Source organism: Podarcis melisellensis, assembly GCF_964234715.1.
Source record: "Podarcis melisellensis genome assembly, chromosome: 17".
NCBI lineage: Eukaryota > Metazoa > Chordata > Lepidosauria > Squamata > Lacertidae > Podarcis > Podarcis melisellensis.
In genome coordinates, this window is record NC_138534.1 from 15615875 (window position 1) to 15640562 (window position 24688).

Here is a 24688-nt window from a genome sequence, read left to right on the forward strand (position 1 = left end):
ACTGACTCGATGCAGTAATGCTTTGTAAAAAGCTTCTGCATAACCGAGTATGCCTGTAGGGTTTTCTTGTAGATCAGCCTTTCCTCTAAGCTCTCAAATAAACTATTTTACCAAAGGCTTCGCCCCTAGAAGAAAGGCTTTAGCTTTGAATCATATCTTTGTGTAGTAGATTACATTGCTGTTTATATCATATTCTAAGAAACGCTGGAGAAAAATAATTTAACCAAATGCCACATTCCGCGTCATGCACCCCTATTCTGACACCTTATGAAAATAATTGTCTGAAATGGAAAATTGTAGGTTTTTTAAAAAAAAGAACATAAGAAAAGCTCTGCTTGGATCAGCCAAAGCAAAGGCCTGTCTAGTCTTGCAGTCACAGTGGCCAGTCAGATACCCATGGAAAGCCCACAAGCAGAATTTGAGCTTGTGTCATGTGGTCCTGTCCAACCATTTAGGCTCAGGACCACAATACCCCAAGGACCGCCTCTCTCCATATGAACCCACCCGGACCCTGAGCTCCATTATTTGAGGCCCTTCTTCATGTGCCTCCTCCACGAGAGGTCCAGAAGTTCTGGCAACACAAGAAAGGGGGGTTTTTTTTGCAGCGGCTCCCCGTTTGTGGAATGCTCTCCCCAGGGAGGCTCGCCGGGCGCCTTCATTATACACCTTTAGGAGCAAGGCAAAACATTCCTCTTTAACCAGGCCTTTGGCTGGTTAACATCCAATCCCCTTTTAAAAGGTGGTGTGGAGGGGGGGGGATTATTGGGTGGTTTTTTGTTTTTGTTTTTATTATGTATTTTGCATTTTTATACTGTGATTTTATGTTGTATACCATGTGTGGGAATAGGACAGTATACAAATAATAAACATAATAATTTATGCTTTAGTCTTATAGAAACTAATGAAACAAATCACCCAAACCACATAAGCTATCCAGAGGGCACCATGCTGCCTACCCCTGCTCTAAGGTATGTTTCATCTTTACAATGATAATACATTTACCAACACACTAAAAGCAATGTATTACAGGGAGAGTTCGGGGAGGTCATTGCACCTAAGTTGTTATTTGATCAAAGCGCTCCATCTGTAGTTGTAGCCTCCAGCATTATGCGACTGAAAGCACAATGCATCACTTTAAAACGTTTAGCTACCTTAGTGTATGTTATGAAATTCCCATCAACATCTGAGCATATTCCAATGCTGAGAGTGTAATTTCTCTGGTCATTCGACTTTCCTCCAGAGATTATCCTACTGACTCCTCCAGCATCACTTATACCCAGTCCTCTCTCGTTGACATTGGAGCTCGGATCATCTGTGCGGCATATGAAGGGAATGCCATAGAGGAACTGAGAGACTGAAAGTAGTTTTTATGGGGACAGGAAGGATGCAAGGCAGGCTGGAATGGTTAAGTGTTGCGGCAGTTATAAATTTACACAGAACTCTGCAAAATTATAGCACCAAATGGGACTAGGTAAGTATACCCATGGTCTTCTATTTCTTGCAGATTTGGAGCTTCATATAGGTAAAATATTTATGAAAAACAACAGATGTGGGACATCAGGCCACTACTGCCTTCAGATAAGAGGCTATAATAGTTTAATAACTTGGAATTCCAAGGTGCATATTTTTTTTCATGCAAGGAAAGGAAAGAAAGGAAGTCTTTCTTCTACCACATAACTACATGGAGAAAAATGGAAATGAGAAATGGCCACCTTGTCAGATAAGACGGACAGAGCAGGGAGGGAAAGAATATCCTTAGTTGCTCAGTTTCGTAAGAGCTGCCAAGATTACACATTTATAAACTATTTCCAGATAGTTACTGAAAGATAACAGTGTATTTCGCAAAATGTCAAGCAAATGAAGGTAATGCAGAGGACTTTTTAACGAGTACTTTAGCTAGTTGCTAGACTTCATCAGCCTTTAGAGACCATTAAGTACCCTTTGGTTAATTGGCCAGTGGTAGATTAATCTTTTATTCCAGCAGCACTGTTTTAACACCCCTTGCACTCTGTCAGAGTAGCAGCTGAATGACAAAATAATATTGTGCATGAATAATAAGCAGAAAAGTTAAATTAACATTTCATATTTCATATGCCATACCTGTATGTCAGCGAGAGAAAAACTTTATTTTCAAGTCCCTGACATTCAACTCTTTTTTTAAAGCAATCCAATGTTGACATCTCATTGAGTTGAATCTTCCTAATTACTGCTAATTGCCTATCAAGATTTTACTCCCCTTGAAGTTCAGTTGTCTAGTATAAATGAACACTGCTCTAGCGCATGCTGCATAGACAGCCATGACACTTGAGGTGTGCTACATTATTATGAGGTCATACTAAATATGGTTTGCAATTAACAAAGCAGCTTTTAAAGATGCTTAAAGGTACCGAAAATGCCAATCTCTAATGAAGTGTTTAAACTACATCCCAACAGAGAAATAGAGGTATGTTCCTGTTGATAATACTGCTTTTTGCCTTTAAAAAAAAAATTTGTAAGTATTTTTTCCTGCCAGTGGGATTCACACTGTAGTTTCAGTTCAAAAGATCACACTAACACGTTTTAAGGAAGATTTTGCAGACTTTCACCTCACGTGTGGAAATTAAATGCTGAAACATATGACAAATCCTGTTATTATTATGTTCTTATATATAATAAAAGTCTCAATTTGGCAACACGTCAAAAATGTGTTAAGCAGGCCACCAACTGAAGATGACCCATCTAAAGAAGTCATTCATTAAGAAAATAATCCTGAAATTATCTCTCAAAACGTCTCCCCTCTCTCCCTGCTTTTCAAATAGGGCCAAATCAAGTTCTTGATTGTAGCTTCATACAGTAGGGCACTGAAGGGAAGTTTAGGAATGGCAGAGCAAATTAATGTATGGCATTACTACATTTGTGTATGTTCCACGAATGGTCAAACTTGAGGTTTTAAAAATCAAAACACTGTGTGTACACTTCTTATGAACTGCTTCTGAGTGTTAGCAGAAAGGAACATCAATAAACTAACAGACTAATTAATGTAATAAAACTAATTGTAAGTTGCTGATTACCAGAGATAAATATAAATTAAACCAGTATCCCACAGAGCTAGAATTCTTTCAGATGAATTGGACCAATGAATTCATCATAGCTACTGTGAACTGTTTACTTGAATGCACAAGTGACCAGGGGCACAAGGCTCTTATGCTCTTTTGAAGAGGGCCTTTTCGGTAGTGGTGCCCACCCTGTGGAATGCCCTCCCATCAGATGTCAAGGAAATAAAACAACCAACTTTTAGAAGACATTTGAAGGCAGCCCTGTTTAGGGAAGTTTTTAATGTTTGATGTTTTATTGTGCTTTTAATTCTGTTGGGAGCTGCTCAGAGTAGCTGGGGAAACCCAGGCAGATGGGCAGGGTATAAATAATAATAATAATAATAATAATAATAATAATAATAATAATAATAATAATAATTGGTTAGAATTTATATAACCATATAAATCTGGCTATAGACATTATTGCATTTATCTACTACATACATTTCCTGTAATCAAAGTACAGGCAACCCCCAAATTGTGCAGAGTTGCATTCTGGGTGATCATGCGTGATCATGCCTACCTCATTAAGCTCCCATTCTACCTTCTTCTAGGTCCAAAAGGACCCACCCATTGGCGGTCGCATGACAATTAGACGCGCCTAAAATGGTCGCTGCCTGTAGATGTATAATCACACATTTGGTTCTGGCTTATTGAGTGAAATTTATAGTATCTTTTATACAAAACCAAATATGTACACTTATGTGAACACAGGCAAATGCGATACCTTTAAGCTCACTGTCCATTATAAGGTCAAAATCCTGTTGTAGGCACCAATGTGCCACTTAGGCATGACACGAGAGGATATCTTTGGATGTTAACTTTACAGTTCAGTTGCCCAACCGTTACTGCTCACACCAAATATTGGAGGAAGGAAAACAGCAGGTTCAGAATGGCAAAATTAGGTTAGCACATCTCAAAGTAGAGGCTGGCTTTACTATGTTATTATCCAGCATCTTGCCAGATCTAAGTGCTGTAAATGAAGTACTTATATGAGAGCCAGTCAGGGAATTTCACAGCCCCTACAGCTCATTACAAATTTAACAGCAGCAATGCTCAGTATTGATATGTTTCAGGTAACACACAAATATACTCATTGTGGAATGGGCGTTGGATGCTTCCATCTGTTTTCCACATAGCTAACAAAAATATGGAGAAACAGATATTAACATAATAGTAACATAATATTAAAGGTTTTTTAAAAATTGTTTCTGATTATTTAAATTGAATGTAACCAAAGTATATAGTCTTCCAAATGACTTTTTACATGCATAAAAAAATAAGGGGATGCTGAAAATTCATTTGAAGCATTAAGTTCTCTTTTAGGAGTGGAAGCAGCATTTTCTCTAAACTCTTCTTGTGCAATGAGTACAATAGAAAAATATACAATATCCCCCCCTTCTTTTTTTGCTTCCGTACAGCTCAGGTATTTCACTGCCTTCTTCTTCAGCTGTAATAACGTTACACTGCATGGAATGTAGGAAGCTGTCTCCTATCAATGGCCCACAAAGCTCAGAATTATAGGTATTTACTTACTGGCATGAATCCTGTACCCTTTAGCCAAAAAGCCTCTCAAAGCAGCTTACAGAACAGTGGTCTCTCCTAAACTTACCTGGAAATGCTGGGAATTCAGCCTGAGATCTTTTGAAATGAAAAACGTTGTGTTCTAGGATTGAGCTATTGTTAATTTTCTCAATAATTTTTAACACAAGTAAACGTATACATACTACTGAGAAATCATGATAATAATAACATCTCTGGACAAAAGTAAGTGACTATTAACTGCTGGAGAAAGTACAAAGCTCTATATATCTTCGACTTTCATTCATACTAAAATGATGAGAATAAAACAGAATACCAAGCCACATAAGATGTTCTGGATGACATTTCTGCTACCATTATCCTGAAATCTGTGACTGTTCAATAAAATGCTTTGAGACCTTACTCCTGAGGTCACCAATCCCATCAAACCTGTAAACGCAAGTGAAAATTAAAATGGACACAATCATTTTCTTGTTAATTCTGCATCTGTTGTTCTCACTTTGAAAGGACTCCGGTTTATCCAACAGCTTGAGGAAGCCATTTAAATTTTTCACCCGTCTCCTGCAACGTGGAAAGGCCTGCGACAGAAAGCAGAATCTCACCAGGGCTAATAGGGAGAGAAGCCAGGCACACTTCCACTGGCAAATTATAGTTGCCAATCCTGGCCACAATATTGTTGTCAAACTCCACCTGTGCCTTCAGTTACCAGGCTTTTCAAGATTGTACTCTGGCTCAGTGCTGATGAGCCATTTGGCTCTGAGCTGCAGAATTAACTCTCTGAGCAACTTAGCCTGCTCCCTGCTGAGTGCTTACATTGTCAATCTTTATCTCCTATCAAAGAGAGGGCCTGCCTAAATGGTTCTATGAACACTTCATGTGCCGAACTACATTCAGGCTGGGAGGGTACTCTTTATGGACTTGGCAGGGGATTTGATGGTGGGAGGAAATCACTCAGCAATGGATAAAAATCACTGCATGCACCGAAGTGCTATGATACAGTTTAGAAAACATCCGTACAGGCCAAACTAATGGCGCTCAAGTAACGACCAAGAGTGGAGGCTGTGTGCAAGCCAATCAAATCTTTCCCAAGCCATAAACTCACTAAGGGGGAAGGAAGAATACTCAGTGTCCAATATTCAATACAGGGATAATACGGCTGACTTACTGTACAGGGTTGTTGTAGTGATTAAGACGACAGAGGTGAAACGCTGCAAATTATTGAAAAGTGTTATAACAACGTAAGGATTAAAAATTTGGCAAGTTTTAATTAGTAACGATAGTAATATTAAATGGAATTGTTTTCTACCAATTTCCCACTACTCAGGTTTTCGTTTATTAATATCAGTTGTGGCACATGGTCACATATTTGCGGCTTCAGTCATTTGAATATTATTGGTAAGTTTGTTTGAAAAGTTTGTCTATTTTTTATAAAAGCCAGAGCAAATGCTAGTTAGCAAAATCCACATTTGGATGGCATATTCATTAGGCAACTAAAATGTTACAAAGAAGTGTGCACACCTTGAAGCTTTCCTGAATGCTTCATCAGGGTAAATTGGTTTTTCAATTTTCAATTTTAAAAAAACAGGGGGAGGAGACAGCTTAGGCTGAAGCATGTTTGAACCATGGCTTCCCTCAAAGAATCTTGGGGACTGTAGTTTGTTTGGGGTGTTGGGAATTGTAGTTCTTTGAGGAGTAAACTATTGTTCCCAGGATTCTATGTGTGAAAGAGGAACCATGGGAGGAATCAGGCAGTCCAATGAAGCTACTAGGTGCCATGCAGGTTCCAGATTGCACACCTAGAAGTGATGGAAAGAAGCATACAATAGTTGATCACCTACATTTAATCTCTGACTTTGTGTATACGAAGTTTTCTCTGTATTCCTGTTTATCACTTACCAAGAAACTATTGCTATTATCTATTAATTTATATGCCAGTCATATGCTTATATGGCTTCTTAACAGTTTAAAACTATAAATAAAATCCAAATATAGAGCATCCCTAATATACAATGAATAAGCTAGTTAAAAAGAATGACAAAACACTTAAAACACTTAAAAGCAGTTTAAACAATAAGATCAGAAGATCTTAGAAGTGTGTTTTCAGCAGCCGACAGAATGCCAGTAGTGATGGGCCTCTCATATTACAGCACAGAGGGCACTCCACAACACTGGCGCCACCAGTAAAAGAAGCCTACCACCATGTTACTGAAAACTGATCATCATCATCCAGCTGTGGCAAATCTAACTGGGTACCATTTGCTGATCCCACTGCCCTTATCAGGCAGTTGAAAGAAATATAGTTTTCTATCTGGTCCAGTTGATTTAGGGCTGGCTCAGTGGCTGATAGGCAGCCAGTGGTGATCCCTCAGCACGGCCAGGATATGTGCCCAATGATGAGCATCCCTCACCACAGTTCCTTAGGTATTTTTTTTTTTTTTTTTTATAAAAAATTTTATTAAGATTTTTTACAGATTAACAAACAGAATAGGTTTCATAACATCCTTTCATTCTATTGCGGACTCCCTCACGTCTCCCGCTTCCACTTTCATCATTAAAAACGAATTTTTCCAAGCAAATTATCATCTTGTTTATGCTCTTAATTACAATATTTAGGTTAAACTCAAATAAAAAATTATAATTTAATGGTAGACAGTTATTTCTGCTCTGGCTTCCTTGTTAGGATTCAACCAAATTACAGTACTTTTGTAAATAAATCTTAAATTTCTTCCAGTCTTCTTCAACCCTCTCCTCTCCCAGGTCGCGGATTCTGCCAGTCATCTCAGCCAGTTGCATATAGTCCATCAGCTGCATCTGCCATTCTTCCAGTGTTGGTAGATCTTGGGTTTTCCAGCTCTTAGCAATAAGTATCCTTGCCGCCGTTGTAGCGTACATAAAAAATGTTCTGTCCTTCTTTAACACGTTCTGGCCGACCATGCCCAGAAGGAAGGCCTCTGGTTTCTTGGTGAAGGTATACTTAAATACCTTTTTTAACTCATTGTATATCATTTCCCAAAAGGCCTTCACTTTAGGGCAGGTCCACCAGAGGTGAAAGAATGTTCCTTCATTTTCCTTACATTTCCAACATTTGTTATCAGACGAATGGTATATTTTAGCCAATTTCACTGGGGTCATGTACCATCTATATATCATTTTCATTACATTTTCCTTCAGAGCATTACATGCTGTGAAGTTCAGCCCGGTGGTCCATAACCTTTCCCAGTCCTCAAACATAATGTTGTGCCCAATATCCTGGGCCCACTTTATCATAGCCGATTTAACCAATTCGTCTTGTGTGTTCCATTTCAGCAGCAAGTTATACATTTTTGAAAGTACCTTGGTCTTAGGTTCTAGCAGTTCTGTCTCCAGTTTCGATTTCTCCACCTGGAATCCTAACTTTTTATCAATCTTAAACACTTCCTTAAGCTGAGCATAGTGTAACCAGTCTCGCACTTTATCTTTCATTTTCTCTAAACTCTGCAGTTTCCAATTGTCTCCATCCCTTTCTAGTATTTCCCAATATTTTGGCCAATTGGCCTCCATATTGGGTCTTTTTCGGGCCTTAGCCTCCAAAGGTGACAGCCACCTCGGTGTTTTGTTTTCTAATAAGTCTTTGTATCTTGTCCAGACATTAAATATTGCTTTTCTGACAATATGGTTCTTAAAAACCTTGTTGATCTTAACCTTGTCGTACCATAAATATGCATGCCATCCAAATGCATTGTTAAAACCTTCCAAATCCAGCACATCCGTGTCCTCCAGAAGTAGCCAGTCTTTTAGCCAGCAGAAAGCTGCGGCTTCATAATACAACTTTAAGTCTGGCAGGGCAAAGCCCCCTCTTTCTTTTGCGTCCGTTAATATCTTAAACTTAATTCTGGGCTTTTTGCCCTGCCAGACAAATTTGGAGATATCTTTCTGCCACTTCCGGAAGCACTCCGTTTTATCTACAATCTGCAATGTCTGAAACAAAAATAACATTTTTGGCAATACATTCATCTTAATAGCAGCTATTCGACCTAACAATGAAAGTTTCAATTTTGACCAGCTATCCAAGTCTCTCTTAATTTCAGACCAACATTTTTCATAATTATCTTTAAACAGACTCAAATTCTTTGCTGTTATGTTTACCCCTAGGTATTTAACTTTCTTAACCACAGTTAACTCTGTCTCTCTCTGAAACCGTTCCGACTCAATATCTGTCAAGTTTTTTCCCAACACCTTGGTTTTTTGCTTATTTAGTTTAAATCCCGCCACCCGACCAAAATCTTGGATTAGTTGTAGTACTCTTTTCGTACTAGATTCTGGCTCCTGTAATGTCAGAACTAAGTCATCTGCAAACGCTTTAAGTTTGTATTGTTTCGCTCCGACCTGTATCCCTTCCACCAACCTGTCCCCTCTAATCGTGTTCAAGAGCACCTCCAGGACCGAGATAAATAATAACGGGGAAATCGGACAGCCTTGTCGTGTTCCTTTTTCAATTTTAAACTCTTCTGTAACCACAGTTCCTTAGGTATTATCTGGGTTTTATATTTTCAAAAACAGAGGACCAGCCACTGCATGCTTCTTCTTCCCAGCTAGATTTATTTACCACCTTCTGGTCTGATGAATATTTCCAGCAACCTCAAAAGCTAACGCCCTATTGGTAACATTTTGGTTGTCTCCATCAAGGTATTGCCCTAATGTGGAATTTGAATTTTTTATTCCAAGCCTTTGCTTCTTATTAGTTAACAAAAACTTGTTTCACATTTGATTTGACAGTTTAGTTTCTTGGAAAAAAATTCTGTACATTCTAAAATAAATAATTCAGTTATTTTTGAAATGCATACCAAAACATTTTGAAAACATGTACAGTGCAGGAATTTTTTTTGGATGGTATTACCATGAGATCAAAGCCATAGATTTTGTGACCACAGTGCATGCTGAGATTTTAATGAGACAGGCTCTCTCTCTTTCCCTCTCTCCCACACACCTGTAGGTGAACTGAGACTAGCAAGGGAATTCCTACAGGGAATATAAGCAGATTCTTTTATTCTGTGATGTATGAGAACTATCAATTTGCTACAAACAGAACAGAAATTATTGACTTGTGTTGTTCAGATCACATTTACTGACTTAAAATATTCTGATCCCAAGTGCATTTGAAAACAGAGTGGAAAAATAGTATGACTTTATTGGACAGGGTATTTCAAATGATAATCATACTTCTCTGAAACATAATATAAAAACCGCAGCCATTGGGTTAACAAATATCACTCGCCTGAGCTAGAATATAGGACATAGGGATAAGACAGTCACGTCCAATTCCACATAGATTCTCAGCTTGGATCCTGTTTTTTGCCCAGTTTACCTTACGAACATGATCCAAGTGACATTTCACAAATTCCTGGATAAATGTTGCTACACTCTGCCAGCAGAGAGACAGGCTGTGTCATGTACAGATCAATAATAGCACCGTGTTTCATCAGCTTCAAAATCAAAAGTGCTTCATCTGGCAAAAGCCATAGCCCTTGAGAACCCGACATATATATACTAAATATCCTACTAGGATTGTCCGCTATGCAGGCTGCCAAGTCAAAGTAAAAACAATTCAGGGCGTAGACAATGAAAAATTATATAAATAGGACTTTTCAGTTGTTATCACCAGAGTTGTACAAAGGAAAATCACAAACTAGCTGCCGAAAAGAAAAGCTGTTTTTCAGTTCTTAGCATAAATACTTTTGGAAAAATTAACTGCTAGCATGAGGTGCTTTGTCCAGAAAATAAACTGTCCTGTTGAGTATGAAGGCCACAAACACTAAAAGACATTCATTGGGCTATGGTTGTACATAGAAAAAATATCAGACCCCATATAGGAAAGTAAAAATAAAAAACACCTAGTGTAACATTTTATCAGAGTACAGTATTTAGGCATGGCTTAGCTTCTCAAGTTACAGAATCTTGGAAAGCCCAGTTGGCAAGTCCATCATCTGAGTTCTTGGAAAGCTTTCAATAAATACAAGTGAGGAGACAACTAAGAATGGGGGCAAATGGCCATCTAGCTGCACTTGACGAAGGCAGGAGCAAACTGAATCCTGGGAGCCCTACATCAATCTGTGGGCAGAGCCAACACCCAATCTGCTGGCCTTTAGTTGTAAAGGTAAAGGTACCCCTGCCCGTTCGGGCCAGTCTTGCCAGACTCTAGGGTTGTGCGCTCATCTCACTCTATAGGCCGGGAGCCAGCACTGTCCGCAGACACTTCCGGGTCACGTGGCCAGTGTGACAAGCTGCATCTGGCGAGCCAGCGCAGCACACAGAACGCCGTTTACCTTCCCGCTGGTAAGCGATCCCTATTTATCTACTTGCACCTGGAGGTGCTTTCGAACTGCTAGGTTGGCAGGCGCTGGGACCGAACGACGGGAGCGCACCCCACCGCGGGGATTCGAACCGCCGACCATGCGATCGGCAAGTCCTAGGCGCTGAGGTTTTACCCACAGCGCCACCCGCGCCCCTGCCTTTAGTTGTAGGAATGAGGAAATCGCATGGGCTTCATTTTTGGTATAAAAAACAACAAGAAACAAAAAGAAGCAACAAAAATGCCTTACAATTTTGTTTCTACATGTTTCCATGCAAAATGAAGCTAACAGTCTTATTAGTGAAACAGAAACTGAAAACTAATTTCACAAAATTTTTGGTAGATGCAATTTTGAGCCAGCAGAAATGTATTCAGTACTCTGGCTACAATCCAGAATGACATACACACACACACATTTGAAATATTCATTTCAGAATATATACCTGAACCTATATCAAATGCAAATATATTGACACAAATTGTGCACAGAAAGCAGGGAATGGCCTCAAACCACTCCAACCGCACTTCATTTTCAGAGAGCTACAGATTTTTTTTGATGGGTTGGAGATATTCTGAATTTCTTGGCAGTCACCAACACTAGCTACTGAATATAGTTGATACAGAAAGAACTTGAGTACTGAACCCTGCAAAGGAAAAGCCAACTTGAACCCACTTTGTGTCTCTTCTGTGAGTCTCACACACCAAGTAAAGGCACAAGCCCTCTTCACAACAGTGGAGAAAAGATCTTAGGAAATGTTTCCTACCCCAGTATGCAAATATAAAGGAATTTATAAATTTTCTAGAACGTGCAAACAGTTTCCATCCAGGAGACATTTGCTTCTCATCTCAGATTGTTTGAGTTTAAGTTTGGATGAGTTAAATTATATTTATACAGGACAACTGCTTTTGTATCTGGAACACACACACACATGTTGTATGTAACAGAAGAAGCAATTAAAAGCTTTTAAAAAGTGACTTTTGTACATGCTAAAGGTTTACCTAGGACATAGGCAATGTTGATGGTTTTAACTCCTGTTATCAGTGAGTAATTAGAATAATAAAAAATACAAATGACTGGTTCTAGAACACAATTTAGAAGTAGCACCCTCTAATCCTATAATTCAGGGATCCAGAAGGACTATTTTCTTTCTAAAAAACAGAGATGGGGAACACTGACTCTTTCAGACTTCCAGACACCATTTGCTTTTTTATTCTTTCATGTGAGAGAAATCATTATTAAATACAAAAATAAATAGTTACAGATAGGTAGCCGTGTTGGTCTGTGTGATGGGACGATGAGCTGCTTGTGCGTAAAATGCAAGTCCCTCAGAGTTTGATCAGGTTTTCAAACCTCTGCCTGTGACGGAGCCCCTCCAGCATGGCTGCGTCAATCACTAGTAGAATCCGAAAGTGGCTGCTTTCGGAATCGTTTCCAACATAAAAGCTCTTTAACGGAAACACGTCGTCTGGCCTCTCGCCGTGACAGTTTCCGGCGAGGTGTGGGTGTCCCTATAGGAGGTCCTGAGACCTCCCCACTGTTTTCGCTGGAAGCGTCTCTGAGCCATCCCTCCGACTCACTTTCCCTTGGAGTTCTTGCTCGCCCTCTACTGGTTCCCTCTTCCGCTGCTACTCCTCTCTCAACCTCAGTGAGCCTTTGCGCCCCCGGCGCTTTAGATGGCAGTTCCCTGACATCCACCTCCCCTCCAGGGCCCCCTTCACCCCCTCCCGTCTCCTCCCCTACTGGCGGTGAGGAGGTAAAACCCCTGAAAGAACCTCCTTCGTCTTCCGACGTCGCGAACACTTCCCTCCACTTGTTGCTGTTCCTACTCTCTCGGTAATCTTCGTCATCGGAGTCCACTCCCTCTTCCAACTCCGACTCCGCGAACCCTTCCATTTCCTCTTCCTCATCGGTGGTGCCGAAATACTCCCTCCTAAACCTTGCTATCGGCTGAGGTTTCCTCGGGAACCTTTGGTGGAACGTTTCTGTTAAAACCTCGTCATTGACTTCCTCTGCATTCACCCAGGTGTTTTCTGACTCCGGTTCCCCTTCCCACGCCACCAAATACTCCACCTGATTTCCCTTCCACCTGGAATCGAGGATTTCCGCTACATGGTTGCGGCGTTCCCTCTCTTCCAAGGCTGGTCCCCTGACGTACTCCCCTTCACGTCCCCCCCTGTATGGTGACAGTAACGACCTGTGGAACACTGGGTGCAATTTCATGTGGTTGGGTAATCGGAGTTTGAAAGCTACCGGGTTGACCTGCTGAATGACCTCAAAGGGTCCCAATCTTCTGGGCCTCAATTTCTTACAACCCCCTTTGAACGGCAACCCTTGGGTTGACAACCACACTTGATCCCCCACCCTTATGGTTTCACCTTCCCTTCTGTTCTTGTCTGCCTGCTTCTTATATTGTGCCTTAGCCCTTTCTAAGTTGAGCTGGAGCTGATGATGGATCGCTTCCATCTCTTCTACAAAATGTTCAGCCGCTGGGACGCTCCATCTCTCCCCTCCTTCCCCTGGAAATGCCCTGGGGTGACACCCGTAATTAGCCAAAAAGGGACTCATCCCTGTGGACACATTCTCCGCATTATTGTAGGCAAATTCTGCCAACGCCAACTTTTCGACCCAATCGTTCTCTCTGTCATTGACATAACACCTCAGATATTGTTGAAGAATGCCATTTGCTCTTTCCGCCTGCCCGTTGGTTTCAGGGTGCCGGGCAGTTGAAAAATTGACTTCCACGTGCAGCAAGCTCATGAGCTTCCTCCAGAACCTGGAAGTAAATTGTTTGCCGCGATCTGAGATCACCCTCAAGGGAGCCCCGTGCAACCTAAAGATGTGTTCTACAAACAACTTCGCTGTTTCTTCCGCTGTGACTGCATGTGAGCATGCTACAAAGTGGCACATCTTAGTTAACAGGTCTACTACTACCATGATGGCTGTTTTCCCCTTGGACTTTGGCAGATCCGTCATAAAATCTATTGATATCGCTTCCCAAGGCCGTTCTGGTGTGGGTAATGGTTCTAATAACCCTGCCGGCGCCCTTCTTTCCCCTTTGGCTCGCTGACATTGGTCACACCCTCTTACATACTCCCTTACATCTTCCCTCACCTTAGGCCACCAAAATTCCCTGGTAACCAACCACATGGTCTTGTGTTGTCCAAAATGTCCCGCCGTGGGGCTATCATGCAACTGCTTGAGTACTCTCCCCCTCAATTCACCTTCGGGTATATACAGTGCCCCTTTGTAATACAATGCCCCATTTCTTTCCTCAAAACCTCCGGGGCTCTCGCCCTCCCCCCTGAGACCTCTGAACTTATCCTGGGCATATTCATCATTTTCCGTTTCCTCTACCAGTTCTCGTTGCCCCACCAGCGCCGCCCCACACACCCAGCGGTCCTCAGGGATGACATGTCTCTCTTCGATCACCCCCTCCCCTTCCCAATACTCTGGTTTGCGTGAGAGCGCGTCCGCCCTGACGTTTTCTGGGCCTGGCACATAACAAATTTCAAAGTTGAATTTGGAGAATTCCTGTGCCCATCTCACTTGTCGTTGGTTGAGCACTCGAGCTGTTCTCCAATACTCTAAATTCTTGTGGTCGGTGCACACTTGCACCTTGTGTTGTGCCCCAATTAATAAATGTCTCCACCTCCGGAATGCTTCGTGAATGGCAAGTAGTTCCCTGTCATACACCGTGTAATTCCTCTCGGATTTATTCAGCTTCCGCGAGAAGAAGGCACACGGTCTCCACTCCGACGCACTCCTCCCCGGTTGAAGAAGGACCGCCCCTACCGCCCGGTCGGATGCATCGGTTTCCACTCTCATGGGTTTTCGTAAATCCACATGCAGAAGTTGTTCTTCCGAGGCGAAAGCCCTTTTCAGTTCTTCAAAGGCTCGATCCGCCTCTACCGTCCAAACAAATTTCTTCTTGCTGCTGAGGCAGTCGGTGATGGGCGCCGTCAAGTGGGCAAAGTTCTTGATGAACTTCCGATAAAAGTTCCCAAACCCCAAGAATCTTTGCACGTCCTTCTTGGTCTTCGGTGTCTTCCATTCCAGTACCGCTTGGACCTTGCCTGGATCCATGGCCAATCCCTTGTCTGACAAGCGGTACCCCAGGAATTCCACCTCCTTGGTATGAAACTGGCACTTCTCCAGTTTCACCCACAGCTGGTTGGCTTGCAGCCTGCCCAACACTTCTCGAACGTCCCTCACATGCTGTTCCTCATCTTCCGAATACACCAACACGTCGTCTAAAAAGGCCACACAATTCTTGTAGAGCAAAGGTCCCAGAACGTGGTTTATAAAAGCTTGAAAACACGCGGAGCCCCCTTGTAGACCGAAGGGCATAACGAGGTATTCAAAGGCTCCCAAAGGGGTAAACATGGTGGTCTTCCATTCATCTCCCTTCCTTATGCGTATCAGATTGTACGCCCCCCGCAGGTCCAGCTTTGTAAAAATCTTTCCCTTCCTTACTCTGGTCAAAATGTCATCAATTCGGGGCATAGGGAAAGCCAGGGGCTCTGACACTGCATTGAGGGCCCTAAAGTCACACACCAGTCTCGGTTTGTCTGTGTTCTTTTTGTCCACAAAAAACACTGGGCTGCCCCCCACCGCTCGGGACTCTCTGATGAAACCTCGCTTCAGGTTTTTGTCAATGAACTCCCTCAGCTCCTGCATCTCCCTGTCTGACATGGCGTACAGCTTGCCTACTGGGAGTTGGGCCCCAGGGAGTAGGTTGATTTGACAGTCAAAGGGTCTATGCGGTGGCAGTTTGTCTGCTTCCCTTTCGCTGAATACGTTGCTCAGATCTGCGTATTGCGGGGGCACCTTCCCTTTGTCCATTACTTCCATCCCGGCTAGGGTGACTCTGTCTCCTCCCGAAACCTTCCCCTCCTTGCAGTGTTCTAGGCAATGCGCTGACCCAAAGGAGACCACCCTCTGATGCCAGCCCACTAGCGGATCGTGTAGCGCCAGCCAGCTCATCCCCAAAATGATGGGCGCTCCTCCCAGGATGGCCACATTAAACGCTATCTGTTCGGTGTGCCTTGCCACCCTCATTATCATCGGGACAGTCTGTTGGCTAACTTCTCCCCCCAACAGCTCTCTGCCGTCAATCGTAGTCACCTGCAAGGGGTTACTTAAAGGGATGGTCTGTATCTGGTGCTCAGCTGCAAACTCCTTACTCATGAAATTACAGGAGCTGCCTGAATCCAAAAGCGCCTTGATCTTTAGTGGGTGTCCGTTTGGCAGTTCTAGTAACACCTCTATCACTAAAGCGGGTCTGGGAGGTTCCGGCGTGGGCACTTTCACTGCTCTTTGGCCTGGCTGCTGTGCCCCGACGGTGGCAGCCAGGCGTTGGCTTTTACTTGCTCCTTGCCTTCCTCTTCCTTTCCCCCAACAGCTCCTGCCATCCCTTGCCATTCCTTTCTTTGTGGGCAGACTCTGGCAAAGTGCCCTGGCTGTTGGCAGAGATAACATCTCTTGGCGCTCCTTCCCTCCTTCTTCCGCCCTTCACTGGGATTTGAAACTGCGCGCGCCCGCGCTGTTCCAACTTCCATCGGCTCTGCCGGCGGGAAAGGTGGCTCTGGAATGTCTGGAATGCGGAACTCCCTCCAACGGTCTCCTTTCCCTTCCCGCTTTTCCAAAGCCCTCGCCTCCTGGCGCGCTCCTATGCACAGCGCAGATTTGGTTAACTGATCCATAGACTCCGCCCTGGGCCCCCGGGAAAGCTCATCTTTGACGGTTGAAGAAAGCCCCTCTTCGAAAAGCATTTGGATGGGCTCCGCCGATAGGTCCCACCCCAATTTATGAATCAGCATAGTAAACTCAGTCCAGTACTCACGGACAGATCTGCTTCCTTGCTGGCAAGCCATTAACTGCCTTCGCACCACCCCCTGCTCAATATCGCTGGAAAACATCAGGTCCATGGCACGAAAAAACTTCCTCGTGTCCTTTAGGATCTCATTATTCGCTGCCATCAGGGGTCTAACCCAATCTTTCGCCCCGGATTCGAGATGGCCAATCACAAAAGCCACTCGCGATTCCTCGTCGGGGAAGTCATCAAACTGCAAGTTTAGAGCGTATTGCATCTCTGTTCTAAAGGCATGATAGTTCCTGGGATCCCCCCCGAATTTCTGCACCAATCCTGGCACCTTTCTGGCGAGCGGGGTGGTTTTCTCCTTTCCCTTTTCTGCATCCTGAGCCCTCCTCTCCTCAAGCCTCGCCGTTTGCAGCGCCAACTGGATCTCCAACGCCCTGTACCTTTCTTCCAGGCTTGGACCCCCTCCAGCTGCTCCTGCTCCTCCGGTTCCGGCTGGGTTGCTCATGATGCTTCTCCCTGCACAAGCTGGCTTTCGGAGACTTTCGGATTGCTGTGATGGGACGATGAGCTGCTTGTGCGTAAAATGCAAGTCCCTCAGAGTTTGATCAGGTTTTCAAACCTCTGCCTGTGACGGAGCCCCTCCAGCATGGCTGCGTCAATCACTAGTAGAATCCGAAAGTGGCTGCTTTCGGAATCGTTTCCAACATAAAAGCTCTTTAACGGAAACACGTCGTCTGGCCTCTCGCCGTGACAGTTTCCGGCGAGGTGTGGGTGTCCCTATAGGAGGTCCTGAGACCTCCCCACTGTTTTCGCTGGAAGCGTCTCTGAGCCATCCCTCCGACTCACTTTCCCTTGGAGTTCTTGCTCGCCCTCTACTGGTTCCCTCTTCCGCTGCTACTCCTCTCTCAACCTCAGTGAGCCTTTGCGCCCCCGGCGCTTTAGATGGCAGTTCCCTGACAGTCTGCCATAGTTGAAACAAAATAAAAAAATTCCTTCCAGTAGCACCTTAAAGACCAACTAAGTTAGTTCTTGGTATGAGCTTTCGTGTGCATGCACACTTCTTCAGGTATCTATTTAAAAATAAATAGAATATGCTAAAAATAACTGGTGCTTGGGGGAACGCTTATAAATATTACCAGTTTGAGCAGGAACGCTTAAAGCGATTAAGAAATGGTACAACTATTAAGTTACATATTATCAGCATTATGAGTATTATGTGACACCCAGAAACTGTATATATTAAAGGAAGAGTTCTGTGTTATAAACCACTACCAAGAAAACAAAACAAAAACAAAATAAGGGATTTTCTTTGCTCTGGAATGAATCACAACTGAAAACTTGTGATACAATTATAGCAAAAGAACGCCATATGTACAGGAAAAAACTGATATACTATAGTTTGTATTAAGTTTGCAGCTAAAAGGAGAGGGCCATGTATAGTTTTCAACTCTCAATATTTAAATAAAAGAATATAAAGCACATACCTAACGGGCTTGTTGGAAATGGGACTTTCAAGTGCTGAACATCAACTGAATCGGGCCCCTTACTTTATGCCAAGGAAATCCACAGGGATGTGTCTTTGTTTTCTAGGAAGGCTATGCACCAATATTTGAATACCAGCACTCCCTCTTTGAGGATAATTCACTTGCCTCGCCACATTATACCTTTTTAGCATCTAGCATCTATCAACATTCAGTTTGCATTACAATGAATATAAGCACTCAGACAGGTCTGATTCATGCCAAACAGCTGCTGTAATTTATGAATAAGCTGCATTTCCAACATGCAGCCTATGTAAGTTCATTAATAATGGAAGACTTTTTAAATAGCAATCCTGCTTTAGAGATCAGTAGAACATAAAAGGCATTTTGTTTGATCGCAGAAACACAAACCTACGGAAAGGAAAAATCTCCTACTGTATCATGCCCTTGTACTTTAAAAAATATGTATGTCACAAAATGAAAAGAGTTACTAATTAGTATCACACCGCTGAAATGGAACCCCAAAAAAGGTCACCCAACCCAGTCGCCATGGGACCACCCATCCACTAGCCAATAATTATAATTATAATTTTATTATTATACCCTGGCCATCTGACTGGCTCGCCCCAACCACTCTGGGCGGCTTCCAGCATATATATATATATATATCTACGAAAGCATATATATATATATATATATATATACACATACATATATACACACACACACACACACACACACACACACACACACACATATATATATACATACATACACACACACACACAAAAACAAACAAACCATTAACAAATTCCCTATACAGGGCTGCCTTCTGATGTCTTCTAAAGGTTATATAGTTACTTATCTCCTTGACGTCTCATGGGAGGGCGCTCCACACAGAGGGTGACACCAGGGAGAAAGCCCTCTGCCTGGTTCCCTGTATGGAAACCACCAGAAGGCCCTTGGAGCTGGACCTCAGTTTCCGGGCCGAATGACGGGGTGGAGACACTCCTTCAGGTATACAAGGCCGAGGCTGTTGAGGGCTTCTCCAACACAATGCCACCCACATTAGCAGAGAGTGCTGAACACAAGAAAAGCGTTTGGGACAAACAGCTTCAGATGGCTTCTACCAAACCTGCGCTCTTCCAGATATCGTTAGGCTCCAACTCCCATCAACCCCAGCCAGCATGTCCCAATGTCTGGAATGATACAAGAATCCCTGCGCGCCCATGGAAATCGATCAGAAAAATAGAAATTCCACACTGCAGACAACTGTATGTATAGAAATCAGCTTCAATATGTGCAGCCCCATAGCCTAAATCTGCATAGTTTCTGCCTGGATTCTGTTTCTCAATCACCCTGTGCGATAGATACTAGGGAAGCCTTTCTCAACCTGTGGGTCCCCAGATGTTGTTCAACTACAACTCCCATCACCCCTAGCTAGCAAGACCAGAGCTCAGGGATGATGGGAGGTGTAGTCCAACAGCAACTGGAGACCCAGAGGTTGAGAACTGCTGTAGGGTGTTATGGAATGTCGGGAACTGGTATACATTATTATTGTTCCTATTTATTAAATTTGTATACTGCTCTATACCCACAGGTCTCAGGGCATTTCTCAACATAAAAAGTGGAAAAGGTAAAGGTACCCCTGCCCGTACGGGCCAGTCGTGACCGACTCTAGGGTTGCGTGCTCATCTCACTTAAGAGGCCGGGAGCCAGCGCTCTCCGAAGACACTTCCGGGTCACGTGGCCAGCGTGACGAAGCTGCTCTGGAGAGCCAGCACCAGCACAGCGCACAGAAACGCCGTTTACCTTCCCGCTATAAAGAGGTACCTATTTATCTACTTGCACTTAGGGGTGCTTTCGAACTGCTAGGTGGGCAGGAGCTGGGACCGAACGACGGGAGCTCACCCCGCCGCAGGGATTCGAACCGCTGACTATACAATCGGCAAGTCCTAGGCACTGAGGTTTTACCCACAGCGCCACCCTCTCAACATAAAAGTACAATATAAAATACACATAATAAAAATAAAAACAAGAACAACCCAATAATCCCCCCACCACATACACATTTTAAAAGGGCACTGATTAAAGAGGAACGTTTTTGCCTGGCAACTATAGGTGTATAATGAAGGGACCAGGCAAGCCTCACTGGGAAGAGCATTCCACAAATGGAGAGCCACTGCAGAAAAGGTCCGTTCTCTTGTTGCCATCCTCTGGACCTCTCGTGGAGGAGGCACACGAAAAAGGGGCTTAGGGTCCAGCTAGGGGAGAGGCAGTGAATGAGACTGAGTTGTGAAACTGGGTTTTCTGTGAGATATAGCTGAGAGAGGGCAGAGAAAAGGAATGACTAGAATGGAATTGATGGCAGGGCTTTTGCTTTTGTGAATTCAATTTAAGTGTTTGACAATGATACAAGTAAATCAGTCTCTTCTAAAGATGTACCAAGTTAAAGCAAAAGTTACCTCCCTTAAGCCAACAGAGGTCTGAAATGCTAAGGAGCTTTTCAGTGCAAAACACGGAAAGCACTGAACAACAAAGATTTTCTTTTACAAATTACTAGCATCACTGGAACTCCTTAAGAAATGCCTGCAGTCGTTTTTGAAATGCTACTGGAGGAATTCTTTAGGATGAAATGCAGCAATCCCAAGCAGAGGCTTGAAGGAGAAACAACAGTTACACATCTGGAAGAGGAGCTGCTTCACAGCCTTTGTGTACTGCTGCCCATAGGAGCTGCAAACAGTTGCCTGGCAGGTTGCAAGTCTGTTCCCTTTTTTAAAAGCCTGGCCTCTTCAGATGAGAAGGGTTTGCTCAGCTACTCAGTCCTTTTCAGATGTCAAAGGCAACCCATAAAACAATCCGATTACTCCTGCGGAGCCACTTCTGTAGCACTATGGGAATGGGAGCAAAGAATTCTGGGTAACTTTGTCGTGGGGGGGCTTTGTAATTGGGTCGCTACATTTAAAAGGCAATGATTACTGACTTAAATTACAGTATGGCAGTTCTGCATTGTATCTTGCTTCCCTTGCGCCTCTATGAGTTTTTGCTATGCTAATGTTATATCTTACCCATGTATAATTGTCATTACCCTAGTACGTACAGCAGAGGATGTCTTAATCTGAGAAGACATCTGGTGATGGAAATTCCAGCACTGCCATTAGACACAGGGGGTGTGAGGGAAAAAACAAGCTTTTAAAAAGAGTTTCCCTGAATTTTGCCAATAATTCTTCCATGACATTTTTCTAAGGAACTCCTGAAAGATCAGATCCCATCACTTCCACATTAAGTAACAACTCCAGCTGTGATTTCTACACACTGAGTGGAAAGCCTAACTACTTTACTCACAAACAGAAGGTCTTGTTTCAGTACTTATGATGAGTCTCGGAAACTGTCTACCAAATCCCAAATGCGCAGTCACCCTGCGGTAATTTTGCTGGAAAATATGGGGGGCAAGGTTTTCATTGCAAAGATAACACAATATGGGCTCTGGAATCCTACAGATAATTCATGTAACTAAGAGAAAATATTAAATCCAACATACATATTATGAGATAGTTACAAACATGCACTGTGTGTGAGAGAGGGGTGGAGGAGGGAGGGATAATGAATCTAGCCATCCAGGAAACAGACGCCAGCCAATCCTCGGGTTGCAGGAACTGTAAAATCAGTCTCGAAAATGAACATCTGGAACATTTACATCTTAAATCTAGAGCTGATCTTATACGACCAGAGTCCATGGGGATGATGATAAAGTACTGACTGAATGAACACCTGTTTGTGTTGATTTACATACCTTTTTCTTCAGTTTCATTCAGTCAAAAGGTTATCTTGTCTATGCATACTATGTTAACAAAAGCTGACGTACTGGACTGCGTTTGATCCAGGGTCATGAATTAGGTATACAAACGATGTTACATTAACAAGTTTTTATTATGTATAAGCAGGGGTGGGGTTTTTTGAGCTAAGAGCAACTTTCCCTACAGCTACTACTATCCACAATTTTAAACCCGTCCAGATCATTCCAGGGGCTGGTATTTTCACTTCCATCCTGTCCTGCTTTGCAGCCTATAGATGCCAAAAACCATCTACATCCATTAAAATATTACGTGGGTGGGCAGTAAGCATGACAGCATGTCATTAAAGGATAATAGCATAAGAAAATATCTGCTGTTGTCCACAAACTTTTGTAATCAATAGATGCCAAAGATCATCTACATCTATTACAACATTTCCAGAGTGAATTGTAAGTGTAACATCACATCATAAAAAGCACATGTCAGTATCTCCTGCTGCCCACTAAGTTACTACATTACCACTCAGTGACCTAGTTCTCATATCAACACTAAGCCAAACCTTGGCTTGGCACCAATGCACACAATCTTGGAGAGGAGCTTGCAGCTTTCTTTGCTGATCCAAGCCAAGATTTGGCTTGGTGTATCACCAGAACCTAGACTCATGAGCTATAACTAAAGTTTGCCCATTGATTTACAGCTCGTGGATTGTTTGGGAAAGCTAACCAGCCAATTTCTTGATCATAGGCAGTACTAAAAATGTGTTTTTTCTATCACTTGGTCTTTTGAAACCCAAAGCTACCTCTAAAATGCATATGTTCCTGCAGTGACTACAGCAATGTTTTACCTCCTTAATTTTCACTGGAAGGTAGCCGAAACCTCTTCTTAAAGTGATTTCTCCTTTGGTAGCACTAATAGAGCACGTTAAGCATAACTGGTTGAAATCAGAAAATTAAAATTGGATGCTGAGATTTGGCACATAACTTGTATAGATATTTTGCCCAACTTTCTGCAACAGTTTTCTCTCTCTCTTTTTTGGCTTGGAGAGAATTACTTTTTCTTGAAACCTGTGTCTAGTGTGTTTGTTAGTAAAGGCAGCAAGGAAAAAATGTGTGTGACTATTTTTACATGTGGTTTAGTTGCCATATTTTCTCAAAAGTTACCTTTCAAAAACTCTGGTCACCTAGGGGAGGAAAAAGGATGAAGAAATCTGAAAACACATTTGCCAAAATCCAGTTCTACCTGTCCTCAGAAGCCCTAAGTAGGCTTTGATCACAAGCCAGTCCAACACAGTCTTTTGCGATTAGGTACATTATTTATGGCTTTCAATTAACTTACCATCAGAAGATCGCTCAGGAGGAATATGCCAATATGAGCACTACCTGTATTCCTTTACCACAAGACAAACAAGTGTCAGGTAGGTGTTCATATTTTTTGATGCTTGGCACGGATAGCGAAATGGAATCTTCACATTCAGAAGTATAATGTACCTTTGTGAATTTCACAATACCAGTGTCATGTACCCACAGGTATCTCTGAATTCAGATAGATAGGTAAACAGATGTATATGATTAATTGGCCACCAAACTTGGGTTTTCTTGCATGTCGAGACTACAGTGCACCATTACCTGAATAGTTTGCTTGCTGGCCTGAAGTCTTTGTTCAACAAGATGCAGCTGGGATGTTAATTTTTTATTTGTTTCCCTGGACGTTTTGAGAGATGACATGGCTGTCTTTTTCGAATTCTGAAGAATGGCTAACTGCTGCTGTAAGGATGTAATCCGTCCCCTGAGTGAAATGGCACAGCCAGGTTTCTGACCCACGATACTTCTCTTCTCTCTGTTTACTAAATATTGGTCACAGAGATCAACAATGAATTTGATGGTTTCCATTGACCTTTGATGAAATGGTCATCCTCTCGTCACACTTTAATGCCTCACAACTAAACATTCTTTAGAATCAAGTCCTAATCAAGCCCACTTTTCTAGTTGAGACAATGCAGGATTTAGTATACAGTACTACTATGTTGAGGGACGCGGGTGGCACTGTGGGTTAAACCACAGAACCAAGAACTTGCCGATCAGAAGGTCGACGGTTCGAATCCCCGTGATGGGGTGAGCTCCCGTTGCTCGGTCCCAGCTCTTGCCAACCTAGCAGTTCGAAAGCACGTCAAAGTGCAGGTAGATAAATAGGTACCACTCTGGCGGGAAGGTAAACGGTGTTTCCGTGCGCTGCTCTGGTTCGCCAGAAGTGGCTTAGTCATGCCGGCCACATGACCCGGAAGCTGTATGCCGACTCCCACGGCCAATAAAGCGAGATGACTGGACCTAATGGTCAGGGGTCCCTTTACCTTTACATACTACTATGTGGGCATTAAATGCATGCTAGATGCTGTGTGCATGACTGATAGAAGACTATTTAAAAGTAACGTATCAGAAGTGAAGAGGGTGTGTCTTCAAATTTCTCTCTTTGCAAATTTGAAAGCACATTGGTTATCATAGTAGAGACAACAGGCGGAGCAGGCCAGATGTTATCGTTTGATTTTGGATCAGACTGTGCTGAAGGAAATGCCCTCCGAGGTCCTAAACTCTGAGTCATTCTTCTTTACCTGTAAACGCAACTCCAGAGAGTACTGGCTGTGCGCCCCCAC

General features: G+C 42.9%; 1 protein-coding gene across 3 annotated transcripts in view; it reads right to left on the reverse strand.

Moving 5' to 3' along the window:
* CNTLN (centlein) overlaps window positions 1-24688 on the reverse strand; it is a 175818-nt gene that overhangs the window by 43263 nt on the left and 107867 nt on the right. For all 3 annotated transcript variants that reach the window (XR_014163921.1, XM_081893798.1, XM_081893797.1), the window contains one exon: window positions 23667-23884. Coding sequence is in view for 2 of the 3 variants with exons in the window: in XM_081893798.1 (XP_081749924.1) it covers window positions 23667-23884 (218 nt within the window). In the remaining variant the exon portion in view is untranslated. The remainder of the gene's footprint in view (window positions 1-23666; window positions 23885-24688) is intronic.